At 60.4% G+C, this 13,364-nt stretch overlaps 1 protein-coding gene across 1 annotated transcript in view; it reads right to left on the bottom strand.

Moving 5' to 3' along the window:
• ARID3A (AT-rich interaction domain 3A) overlaps positions 1-13,364 on the bottom strand; it is a 28,205-nt gene that overhangs the window by 6,785 nt on the left and 8,056 nt on the right. Inside the window, exon 3 of the mRNA XM_052644021.1 lies at positions 1,279-1,351. Within this exon, the coding sequence (XP_052499981.1) occupies positions 1,279-1,351 (73 nt within the window). The remainder of the gene's footprint in view (positions 1-1,278; positions 1,352-13,364) is intronic.

Here is a 13,364-nt window from a genome sequence, read left to right as displayed (position 1 = left end):
CCAACACCCCACTCCAGAGCAGCTTACCATATTCCCTCCGTGCCTCCAGGACACCAGGAACCCAGTCTTGAACAGAGTGGGTGGGCTTTGGGCCTAAGGGCTTGGAGCCCCATGGTTGGGGGGACAGTGAGGGGCTTGGGTAGGTGTGGATGGGGCTGATAAAGGGTGGGGTAGGAGCTCTCTGACCACATAGCAGGCAGCTGGGCTGGAAGATAACTGGGCTGGGCTGGACTCCTCCACCCCTGGCACAGGAGGGGTTAATGCGGAGGCCACAGCCCCCTCCCCTTTCATCTCCTTCCCTTCCGGCCTGGGCCTGTGTTTACAGAAGCTGCTAGCAGGGAGAGGCAGGCAGGGGCCCTGGACAAAGAAGCTGCCTGGCTGGCCCCTGCAGCCCACACCAGCCCCACCCCTTCCTGCTTCTTAGGCCTCAGTTTCCTTCCCTGAACAGTGGGGGCATGGGGGTATCAGGGAAATGAGCCCACGCTACAGTGGGTACTCCTAGGATCTGTGTCTGGCTGGAGCTCTGAGCTGGGGGTCGGGGGGTACTGGGGCCCCTCTGGGCCTGGCTCTCCCTGAATGCCCCACTAGGCCTGGTCTCTGTCCGTGGTCATCTCCTGTTCGCAAGGATGTGTCTGGCATCTGCCAGACCCTTGGGGGTGGGGGTGGGAGGCAGAGGTGGCTCGGGCCTGGTACCCTATCTTTGCATAATAACCGTGGCCCTGGCACTAAGCACATGTGGGCACTGACTGCCACACAGCAGGGGGTGCAGGTGGCCTATCTCACAGACTGAGGAACTGAGGCCCCAGGTGGGAGCTGGGAGAGGTCAGGACCCAAGCCTCCCACCAATTACAGCAGCAGGAAGGCTGGTCTCCAGTCCACCAGGAGCTTCTGCCTACCACCCAGCACCCACCACCCTGGGAATCCAACCCTGTTCCCCACAAAGAGGCAGGCCTGCTATGTGGGATCCTGGGAGCAGCAAGGGAGGAAGCCTGCACTGTTACTTCTGGGTTGGGGTCCTGAGACTCCCCCCACCCAAGGACATACCCTTTAGACTCTCACAGCTGTGCCTCCCCCACCAGACCTGCAGGGCTGGGCCTCCTCTGTCAGACACCCATGGCAGGACGGTGCGTCTTCTCTCAGACGCTTGCCACCATGGCAGGGCTGTGTCTCCTCCTCAGGCATCTCTTGGATGCCTCCAGACATGGGGAGCTCACTTTCTGACACACCTGCCCCAGGCTGTTGCCAGCAAGGCCCATCCTCCTGGCAGGCAGACCTCACCTCGCTTCTGCATGAAACTGAACAAGTCGTCCAGGAACTCCTTCCTCTTGGGGTCTGCATCCAGTTCATAGAGCTGTGAAGGCAGGGAGAGGATGGGTTAGCGGGTGCCAGAACTGGCAGCATGTCCACATCACTTGGAAAGTTAGTCGAGGGAACTGCCAGTAGGAAAGGCAACAGGGGGTCTCAGCCCTGTCCCCCAGCGTCTGAACACCTGCCGAGGTCCTGCTGAGCAGGCAGCGAGAGCCTGCCCCTGTCATCAGACAAGGACAATGAGACACTGTCCTGGGGTGGCGTAGCAGCAGCTGACCACACGCTCAGCTTAAACCACGGAGATTGATTTATTCCTGCCTGGTTCTGGAGACCAGCCATCTGGAGTCAAGGTATGGCTCTAAGGGGGATTCTTCCCGTCTCTCCCAGCTTGCAGGGGCCCAAGTGCACCAGGCCTGTAGCTGCACCACCCTGGTCTCTGCCTCTGTCTTGCCGTGGCTTCTCCCTGGGGATTTGTCCAAAGTCCCCTCTTCCCATGGGGCACCCACTCACTGGCTGAGGGCCACCACATCTCCATCCTTAACTGCTCACACCTGCAGATACCTGACTCCCGCGTCATGCTCTGATCACAGGTATGTGCTCAAGCTGAGTCTTGAACATATAATTTTGGGGGACACAATTTGTCTCACCCAGACCATCGCCACCATGAGGGTGGTGGATGTCTGGCACTGTCCACCAAGCCATGTGTGTATGCTCCTGCAGGGCACAGAGGCAGGCCTGGGACAGAGTCAGGACTCTCAGGAGCTCTGTCTTGCATATCCCTTGCCTGGGTCCACCAGTTACGGAGGTCTGCAGTATTTGCAGAGCAGGGTGTCCTAGCCTCAGCTGTCAGCTCCCAGGTGCTGGTGGGCAGAGGAAGCCAGTAGAGGTAATTAGAGAGCAAAGCTTGGCGGGGGGGAAGGAGGGTTGCCGAGGAGGGCCAGTGCAAATAGCAGGCTTCAAATTAAGCTCCAGGGAATGTGCCCCCGTGTCTGCAAGGACACAGGGCAAGCAGGACTGTGGCGGGGAGCCTTGAAACCACCAATTAGCTCCAGCTGGGATAATCCGTCATCAAGGCCTAAGAACATGCTAAGGCCCAGCTCCCGTGGGATGAGACATCCCTGGGCCTGGGAAGGCAGGGTCCTCAAGGAGGCTACCCTTAGCCATCTGGCTCCTCTCTGGGCCTCAGTTTCCCGGTCTGTGCAGTGGAGACAATGTGGGGACTGCAGGGAACAGGCTGGGAGAGCTAGGAGTCCAGCCCTGGGTGGTCGAGGCTCAGCCTTTGTCTCCACCCTGCCCAGCCAGGCCGGCCAGCTGCATTCCTGCACTGATTTATGGTGGCCAGAGGCGTGCACCCATCCGGGCCCCTCCGCTGTCCCCGCCCCACCCCCGACTCTGGCCCACACAGCCCCCAGCACTGTGTGGGCCCCTCACCCCTTCCTCAGAGCCCGTGATTCACACCCTGGTCTGGTCTCCCGTCTGCCCAAGGAGTCTGTCTGTTTTGTTTCTAATGTCTAAAATGGGGCCGAGCACACAGCAGTTGCTTGACAGATGCTCGTTAAGTGAACCCTGATTGCTCAGCCGCAACATGGGCCAGGCTGGGCAGAGAAGACCAAAGACACCTGTAGGGGTTCATCCTCAAATTTCCATCCACCCAAAACCTCAGGACTGGACCTTGTGCAGACACGGGGTCTCTGCCGATGTCATTAATCACGATGGGTTTTTCACAGTAGGATGACTGGGGTCCTTATGAGAGGAAGACAGGCAGATACATGGGGAGATGAGGCAGAAACTGGGCTGATGCAGACACAGGCCAAGGGACACCCAGAGACCCAGGAGCTGGAAGAGGTGGGAGGACTCGCTTCTGGAGCCTCTGGAGGGAGCATGGCCCTGCCATGGCCTGACCCTGGCCACTAGTCCTCCAGAACAGAGAAGATCTCTAGATCTAAGCCATCCAGTGTGTGGTCAGTCATCCTGTCCAGTCAGTTGTCATACCTGCTCCGGGAAGCTCACGTAGGGATCACCCAACCTCAAGCCTGTCTTGACGAGGGGCAACACTTCCTCCTGTAAGATCCCAACCCCAGTGGAGGGGGGCCCACCCTGCATGAACCTCTTCCTTTCTGGGCCTAGCCCCCACAAGAGATCAGAGCACCCCTCCTGCCTCAGTTTCCCCATCTTTCAGGGACAGTGGTTGGTAAGTACAACAGCTTCATCCAGCACTCCCAGCACCATCAGGACGCCCGTATTCCAGGTGGACAGAGTTTCAGGGCAGAGACTAGCTGCCTGTACAGGCGGCCCAGCTTAGAAGGGGTCCACTCACTAACCCCCAGGCCAGACAGTGAGCGGAGGTGGTGGCATGGCCACACCCCCACGGGGCCAGGGCATTATGCGAGGCCATAAAGGGGGTGGACATGTCCCCAGGCAGCAGGCAGAGGAGGCAGCTTTAATGGCCGTTGCTGTGGGCAGCAGACAACAAAGACAGGCAGTAAAGGCCTCCCAGCTTTATGGGGCTCTTGACCCAAGTTCCGCACCCCCGTGGGGTGTGTCCTGCCCTGGTCAGCTGGCCAGGGCAGCCCACCAAGCCCCAGCCAAGGGGGAGCTGCGGACGCTGTCTGGCCCCTCCCCTGCCACCATGAGCTGCTGGGCCCAGCTACCTGGTCTCACAAGGCTTTCAAGCCATATAGCTGGGCCAGGACACCTCCCTGGCCACGCCCAGGCCTCCGGCCCACCTGGGTCCTCTGGCTGAAACCCTGCCCCTTTCCGGAGGGCCCAGGAGGTGCTGTCATGCCTAGAGCTGCAAACCCAGGCTGGAGGTTGGGCAAAACCTCAGGAAACCCCTCTGGGGCTGAGGCGGGAGATAAACTGCCTGGCTCTTCCCTCCCCAAAGCTGAGCGCTGGGGCCACAGGTGCTGTGATCACGGGGCCTCCTCCGGCTGAGGGCACCCCACCTCCCAGTGGCCACGTGGTCCTGGAGGACCTGCCAGGGCCCTCCCCACTGACCTCTCACCGGCCTTCCTGCAGCTTCTCAAGCCCGCCAGGGGCCGTGGTCCCACCTCCGGCCTTTGACCTGGCAGCTCCTCTGGCCTGGAATGTTGGCCTGGCCCTGGCTGAGCTCTCTGCCCCCCAGGCTTTCCTGTCACCCAGGTCTCTGTGCTGAGGTCACCCCGGAGGGCCATCTGCAGCTGCGCTCTCACTGGGACCAGGTGGGCAACTCTCTTGTGTACCCCACCCCACCCCACCCTGTCCCCTGCACAACTGAGCCACATGGACTCACACTGTCCTCGCTGGGAGAGTGTCAGGGGTTTTCCCAGTGTCTAGGATTGGGCACACAGCAGCTGCTCAAAAGTGCTCATTAAAGTAGACTTTCATTTCTCACCACAACTTGGGGACAGGATCCCCCCATTCTTTCCCAAATCCTAGACATGTCTGGGCACGACCCATGTTCTGGGGCACCTACGGTCCAGGATTGGGCAGACAAGCATCTTGGGGGTTCCTAGGGTCTGCCCCGCTGGGTTCAGATTCTGCTCTCCCCCAGCCCCATCTGTGAAGGGGGCACAGGAGCCTGAGGATGTGGGTGTGGATGTGTGGGCCTGGGCTGGGGGTCCCCAAAAATGCTCCCAAGTGCACACCTCCCTTCCCATTTTCTACCTGCCAGGCGGGGTCACTGGGACATGGCCATGTGGCCCCTCCACCTCTCTGGGCTGTGGCGGGGCCCCCACCCATTGGTGGAACACGTCTGTCGGCTAGTTACCAAGGCTTGGCTGCCCATGGTCCATCTTCCCCCTACCCAGCACCACCCACTTCACAGAAGGGAAACTGAGGCACAGACCAGGAAGAGCCCAGTCCCCACCTCCCCTGCCCTGCAGTCTCCCATCTCCCCATCACCCCAATGAGGACTATACTTCCCCTGTGGTCACTGCTGGCCCTTACCTCCCTCTGCTTAGCCCCTTTGGACCACATCATGGTTTCAGAGCAAAAGGCACAGAGCCCACCTCAGGGCCTTTCCACCTGTGCTCCCTCCCCTGGAGAGCAGTTTCCTGGGCCCTTCTCATCCTCTGACCCCAGCCTCAGCCTCAGTTTCCTTTCAGGCAAAGACACAAGTCAGCCTGGTGCCCCATATGGCTTTCTCAGTGGACACTTGACCACCCTGGGGAGGGGGGATGATGAGCATGAGGGCCTTGCTCTGGGTCCAGCACAGGTGTAGGAGAAGGCTGGAGGGGGTACGGAGCGGGGATCTTTGGAGGGATCCCTCCCACCCTACCCCTCCCCACCCCACCCCACTCCACCCCATCCCCCACCCCCCGCCCCATGGAGGGTGGAGGGGCCAGTGTCCAGGAGGAAGCAGATAAAGCCAGGCAGGCTCGGGGCTCCAGGCTCAGGTAGTGGGGGGGGAGGGGCTGCGGAGGAAAAAGTGAGATAACCTCCCCCTCCCCCAAGTGCTTGAGGGGCAAACAGGAAATTCTTGTTTGTGGCAAATGATGAGCATTTCCACCACCACCACCCGGCTGCTGACCAGGCCTCCAAGAAGCCCTGGCTGCAGCTGGGGGTGGGAGTAGGGATTGGGGTGGGAGTAGGGATTGGGGTGGGAGGGTCCCTCACTGGAAGCTGCCCTGTGGAGACAGCAGATACCTCAGAAGCCAGGGCACCACACACACCGAGACACCACCTGCCAGCCTGGAAGAGGAGGACAGGCCAATCAATCCAGAGGGGGGCCTGCAGGGGGGAGGGGGCCCCCAGGACCGCCCACACTCTGGAGACCCCTCCCAGACACCACGTCCCCAGTCCCCACGGAGCTGAGGGCGAGGGCTGCGTCCAGCCCAAGGCTGAGGGGGCCCTAGCTATAAAGAGACCGCCTGCCCGGGGCCCCTGAGAGGACCTTTGCCCCCTCAACAGTGTCTGCTCGGCCCCCTCCTGCCACCCAGGCAGCTCCAAAGTCCGAGGGGCCCTATCTTGGCTGGAAGAGGCCACTGGGCGGCAGGGGGACTCTGGGAGTGAGGCTGTGTCCTTGGACAGCAGAGTCAGGGACTCAAATCAGGAGGAACTGGAAGGATTCGGGATCGCGGAGACCCCCCAGGCCCTGAGCAGGACAACTCTGTCCCCAGCAGACACTGATGCAGCTTGGAAAGCCCACAGCTGGGGGCGGGTGTAAAAAGGCCTGTTTTCACACTTGTGTCCAACCAAAGCTCCTGGGAACCAGAGAAGGATGCTTCCCCATGCCACAATGGGGTGGGGGTGGGGTGGGGGGAGGAACAGAATCCCCACCCCACCCCCCTGGTCCCCCCACCCCCAGGGGAGCACAGGACTCAGAGAGGGTTAGGGAAGGGATGAGGGATGGAAGAGGAGCCAGGCGACAGGCAGGGCTGGGCGCCGCCTTAATCTCGCCTACTTTATCCTGGATTGTTAAAGAAAATATTTATGGAGGTGAAAGTCACATACCATAGAATTAGCTGTTTTACAGTGAATGATTCAAGGGCCTTCTGTGCACAGTGTTTGACAACCACCACCTCTGTTCATTCCAGAACCTTCCATTCCCCCCCAAAACACCCTGTCCTCATCAGAACTCCCCCCCAGCCCCTGACAACCAGGAGCCCACTCCTTGTGTCTGTGGGTCTGCCAGTTCCGGACATTTCCCATGAGCGGAATCACCCTGTGTGTCCTTCTGTGTCTGCTTCTCACTGAGCATTGTGTTCTCAGGATCTGTCCACGTGATAGTGAGTGTCAGAGCTTCTCTCCTTTTCGTGGCTAAGTAATATTCCAGGTGTGTGGAGGGACACATGCGTTCATCCATTCACCACTGATGGGCATTTGGCTCATTTCCCTTTTTCGGCTATTATTACAAATCTTACCTATTTCTATATCCTTTGGGGTTTGGGCAAAAACTGATTCATCATACCGCCAGTAAACAAAGTGAAACTGCAGTGAAAGAGCAGAGAAGGCCCCACAGCTGGCTTTTAACCCTTCAACGTCCTCCCTCAGAACAACCAAGATGACACTTCCCTGCAGCTTCCCAGAGTGGAGGGTCCCGGGAGCTTTCAATCTCTACATCAAGATCAGACTATGTCTGCCCTGCTCCAAGGCTGCCCTTGGCTCCCTGCCTCTGTCAGGAGAAGCCAGACCTCCTACCTGCCAGGCTGGGTGGGTGGGGCTGATGCCCTGTATGCCAGCACCTGGCGCCTCCCCAGTGCTGGCCCCTCACTGTCCCTAGCCTGGTCCTGTGTTGGGCCTCTGCATTGCTGGTGCCCCCACGTGGGTCCCCGTCTTCCACCCTTAAAACCCTCTTTGGCTCCTGCTCTGACTCCCAAGCCAGGGCAACACCCTGAGTAACTCTCCCTGCCCCTCCACCCCCAGCATCTGTCACGGGTCATGTGACTCTGCACTTATTTGGGGGACGGTTTCTTTCCCTTCTTCATTCCCACCCAGATGACAGCCCCCAGGGCAGAACAGGTAACAGTGGGTGGGCTTGGTATACAGCAGGTGCTAAAGAAGAACTTACATTCCTACCCACCTAGCGTGTCCTCCATCACAGCTCAACCCCTTTGTCCCCTAGGGACGCCACCCCGGGCAGATAAAGCCCCTCCTCACATTATCTATCGGGCCCTGGGAGGCCTGGGCCAGGGATGACTCAGCACGGGCAGCCGTTGCCAGGTGGGCCAGGCCCAGGCCGGGTCCCTGGGGGCCACTCAACCGCGGACCCATTCACAGAACCGCCCACACACAGGCTGGGCGCAGGGCTGGGGGCGGGGCCGCACCGCATCTCCATGGCCCCTCCCCTCACACCCACTCTGCACCAGCTCCATGCGCACTGGTGACCAGTCTCGGTCTGGCTATGGTGCTGCCCCCACCAGTTGCTGAGCCACTGGGCCCTATAACCGTGCACGGCACCCACCCAGGGGGTGTGCTTCTGCCCCTTCTCGCCCCCTCTGCCCAGAGACCCCGAGGGGCAGGGACAGATGGATGACGCCAGGACCATGGCTGGGCTGTGGGAGGAGGTGGGGTGGGTCAGAAGGACCTGGAGTCTGGAACCCTCCCTGCCTCAGTTTACCCATCGTGGCAGGTGGCAGGACACAGCCGGGTGGGCAGTAAGCAGAAGTTGGTGCGGTGCCCACAGCCCTTCTGGGGGTGGCAGGGGCTCAGGAGGAGGAGGGCAGAGGAGGAGGAAGCCAGGGAGAGCAGTAACAGCCCTCCAGGTTTGGGCCAGGTCAGGCCATTTTACAGCCATGACTGAGCACCTTCTGTGTTGGTTTTCTTGGTGGGGGGGGAGCCCACACTGCGCATTTGGGGTACAGGGCCTATAGGATATTAGTTCCCCGACCAGGGACTGAAACTGGGCCCAATGCAGTGAAGCGCTGAGTCCTAACCACTGAACTGCCAGGCAAGTCCCATCCTTCTCTATGTGAAGGCCCATACTGGATGCTGGGGACACAGTGCACCCAAAAGAGACCTGGCCTGAGAGGGGGGCAGCAGGAATCCCACCCAAGGGTGGCCAGGGCCCCTGGAGTCAGGCAGCTCCCTGCAGGGTGGGGGAAGGGCAGTCTGGCTTGCTGCTGTATATAGCAGGGGCTTAATAGTGTCCACAAGGTGACAGGCCCTTCCCACAAATTGGCCTCCCCATGCACCTGACCTCTGGGGCCAGCCCCGCCCCAACCCAGGCGCAGGGCCACACGGCCCTTTCATTTCCCGTCAGCACTCCAGGGCTGCAGGGGCCCCACTCGGCCAGCAGGAAATTGGGGAAGTGATTCTGGGCAGGGCAGAAACATCTGCCCGCTTGGCCACCGCCCCCCCCAACTGGTGTGTGTCCCCTCTCAGCAGAGATGCAGCACCCCCACCCACGACACAGATATTAATAAAAGTTCCAGAAACAAGTCACAGAGCCTGACCACAAAGTCAGCGATGAAAGGCACTTCTTTCTGGATTTCCGGAGGTTCTGGGGACATGCCCTGGTCTCCAGTCAGCCTTTCATGTGAGTGGGGGCCCCCGGAGCCTCAATCTTTCCACCTGGGAAGTGGGCAGGGGTGCACCTGGGGCATCCAGGTGGGGAAGGACAAGGGGATTGTGGGAACAGGCTGTGCAGAGAGAACAGTTTGGCCCCATGTAACAGCTGGGGATGCCAGGCAGGCCTGGCATCGAGGACACGCCCAGAACAGGGAGCAGAGGAGAGAAACTTCTAGGAAGGTAGCGGCCCCAACATGCAAATCCGGGCGGTGGCCTTTATCCACCTGGGAGCCCCTCGCCCTCGGGCTTGGCTGGAGCAGACCACTGTCCATGTGGCAGCCCATTTCTCAGATGGGGAGACTGAGGTGCTGAGAGAAGGCACAGAGTGGGACTGGAACCCGGGACAGAGCCCCTTGGCACCTCTGGCCACGTCAGAATCTGGTGGGACTGGGGGTTGGGGTGGGACCCCCTGCCCAAGCATGCCTGGCATGCGCGGGGCACCGGGCAAAGGCTTTGGGGTCAGAAAGCGAAAAATCCAGCATCTTCTCCTTCTTTGCCCTCTCCACCTGCAGTTATGAGCCTGATGGTCCTTGTGTTCTGGGGTCCTGGGACCCCCCACAACCCGAGGACAACAGTGTTGTTACAGCTTAGCTGCTGGCTCAGGGCAGCCAAGGGGTCTGAGCCCTGCACCCAGAGCCTGGCACCCGGGAATTAAAACTTCCACCATGGGGGACACTTCTCTGGTGGTCCAGTGGCTAGGACTCTGTGCTCCCAAAGCTTCGATCCCTGGTCAAGGAACTAGATTCCACATGCCACAATTAAGACCCGGCCAAGCCAGATAAAAAAACAACAAACAAACAAAAAACCCGCATTGTGCAGGAGTAACTTCTGAAAGAAAGTAGCCCCGTGTACCTGCAGAAGAGCTGTGGGCAGCCCCCAACAGGCGGAGAGGGACCCTCCTAGTGGTCCAGTGGCCTGTAGAGCTCCACCTGCTCAGGGAGTGACGTCCCCATTGCCCCCTACCCAGGTTCACTCAATGGAAGCACAGCAGAGTCGTGGAGGCAGGTCCCACCCCTCCCCAGCCCTGCTGACCGGGTCCTCACCGTCTGGAGTGCCCACAGACGGGACCAGAAGGAAGGGGGCTGCTTCCTGCCTCCTGCCCAGGAGTCAAGAGGAAGGGGCCCTGAGGGGGCTCAGGTTCTGGGGTTCCTGCCAAACACACCTGCAGGAGCCCCCATCAGACCTGGGCCCAGGGTGGAACACAATCTGCCCCACAATGGCCAGCAGACTCAGGGTGCCACCAAAACCTGCCCCCTGACAGCAGGGGGGGCCACTCTCCTGGAACCTCCCACCTCCCCAGCTGCCACCTACATCAGCTGGGCTGGGCTCCCCCAAATAGCCATGGCATGGAATAAAGGAATAACCCCAGGACTTCAGTGGTTAGGACTCAGCACTATCACTGCCAAGGGTGCCGTTTCAATCCCTGGTTGGGGAAGTAAGATCCTGCAAAGCATACCAAGTGGCCAAAAAAAACCCACCCACAATAACCCCAGAGGTGCCCTAGGGCCCCACTTCCAGTCTAAGAATCCAACACCCTGTCAGCGGGCACATGGACCTGCCAGAGGGCACAGGGAGGGGCCGGGCGGGCCGCTGGCTGGGCAGAGTGCCAGGTGGGGCAGCAGCCACCAGGCCAGGAGAGGTGGCAGCTGGGGCCATGCACACTGTCCCCAGGTGCTCCCAGGAAAAGGGCAGATGAGTAATTACAGGGTGATGGGGGCAGGATGGGCAGAGGGGCATGGGGGTTGGAGATCAGAGACAAGAAAGGAAACAGAGAGAGCCATGAGGGGGAGACAGAAACTAGAGACGTGGAGAATGACGAACACAGTCAGTTTCCAGGCCCAGGCCCAGCTCCCCCAGTGCCAGGCATGGTGGCCTAGCAGGAGGGGGACAGTTCACATTGGTTCCAGCCTTCAGTGAGGACCCAGGGCCGGTTGGAGTCCAGGGGAAGAACTTATGGAGCTCGTCCTAAAAGAGGAGGGATAAAGAACAGAAGGAGAGGCTTTCCCGGTGTGGTACAATGGTTAAGAATCCACCTTGCAATGCAAAGGACACTGGTTTAATCCATAGTTGGGGAAGATCCCATATGCTGGTGGGGCAACTAAGCCCGTACGCCACTACTACTGAAGCCCCGTGCGCCCAGAGCCTGTGCTCTGAAACAAGAAAAGCTGCCGCAATGCGAAGCCCGCATGCAACAACAAAGACCCAGCACAGCTAAAATAAATAAAATTTAAAAAACAAGAACAGAAGGAGGACATGGCCCACCCCATCCAGAGTTGGTAGCCCTGGGGCTAGGGGAGCCCCTTCCCGGGTGGGGACCTCACAAGTCCAAAAGATCTACATTGAAGGCAAGGAGGTGAGGTTGGGGGCATGGCCTAACAGGGCAAAGGCTAGGGTGGCCATGGGGACCCTCAGAGGCCCCTCCTGGGGGAGAAAGAGAAAGTGGCACAGCACCAGGGCCATGGCGACTGCAGCCCGGACAGAGATGCCAGACACCCCCTCTGGAGGAGGCTCCATGGCAGACACGAGCAGGATTCACCCCACCCGACACACCACACAGCGCCCACCTGGACCTCTGTGTGGCTGTGGACGCCTGTGTCTGCCCCATGGCTGCACATGGGCCTTTCCACCCGTCTGGACGTGTGCTGTCACCCTACATGTGGACCTCCCAATGGACAGCCCCTGCCGGGCAGGTCCCGCCACCCCACTGTGGCTCCCAGGCACACATGGACACACCCATCCAGCCAGACACAGACACACACAGACACACCCTCGCCCGGCGGCTGGCTCGCAGATACTGGGCCCAGACGCCCCGCCCTCGGCCGCCACACCCACCAGGCCCACTGGGCCTGGTGCCCCCACTGCCACGCAGCCACGTGGGCGGCACTTCTGTGCGCGTTGTTCTCAGGCACACCCCCGGTGCTCCACACATTCACACACACACACACACATATACATGCACGTACGCACGTGGGTGTGCAGCCTGGCCTTTCTGCCTACCGCGCGATGCCATGGACCACTCAGTCAGGGTCTGGAGGAGGCTCCGTGGCACACCGGCCCCCTATGCATCTGCCTGGCACTGCTGAGCCCCAAGAGTCAGGGACCCAAGCCCCTCACTGGACTTTGTGTTTATTTCTTGCAGTGGCAACAGGCCAGGGGGAACAGGGGTTCGTTTTTCCACGATTCTGGAGCCCAGATGTTGGGAATCAAGGTGTGGACAGGGCCATGCTCCCAGAGGCTCCAGGGGAGGGTCCTCCCTGTCTCTTCCAGTTTCTGGGGGGCCCTGGGCTTGTGGCCACATCACCCGTCTCCACCTCTACCCTCACATGGCTATTTTCTGCCTCTGTGTGTCCCTTGCCTTTCTATAAGGACCCCGGCTGCCCTCCTCTGCTGTGGCCTCATCTTAACTGCGTCTACAGAGACCGGATTTCCAAACAAGGTCCCATCACTCTGGGGACACCATTCAGCCGCCGATAGATTTCTCCCTGGAACATGGGGTTTTATCTGTCCCTGGTTTGTCGTCTGGAAGGCAGGTGTCCCCAAGGCCACAAGCCTGCTGGGGGCAGGCAGTGCTGACTCTATGCCCTCCCTGCCCCCGCCCCCACCCCTTGGCCCCATGAGACACCCGCCAGCCCTGCCCGAGGGGCAAGGCTCAGTCCTGCACTGGGGCCTCCACAGGCAGATTGGCTAGCGTTTAACCCTGTGACCCCCAATTGTCCTCTGGCCGAGCGCAGCCGGGCGAGCAGAGGAGGGCGGTCCGGCCCCGCCCCCGCGCGTGCCCACCCATGGCCTGCACCCCCAGCTGCCCCAAACCCCGCCTGGAGCAGGACCCAGCAGTGGCCAGCATCAGCAGACGGGGTCTTCCACAGGGCCGGGGATGCCCCTAAGTCACCATGGGGGGTGAAGGCTCAGAGTCAGAAGGATGGGTGGGTTGAAGAGACTCTGTGTCAGATGGGGAAACCAAGGCACAGAGCAGGGGAGCCATGCCTGCCATCCCCCAACTGCACCTCTACATCAGAGAGGATACACCCCCGGCCACAATCACACAGCACGTGAGGGGAGGAGGATGG

Source organism: Budorcas taxicolor, chromosome 7, assembly GCF_023091745.1.
Source record: "Budorcas taxicolor isolate Tak-1 chromosome 7, Takin1.1, whole genome shotgun sequence".
In the NCBI taxonomy this organism is placed as follows: Eukaryota; Metazoa; Chordata; class Mammalia; order Artiodactyla; family Bovidae; genus Budorcas; species Budorcas taxicolor.
The sequence above is the reverse complement of the archived record's forward strand: the minus strand, read 5'-3'. Positions and strand labels throughout refer to the sequence as shown.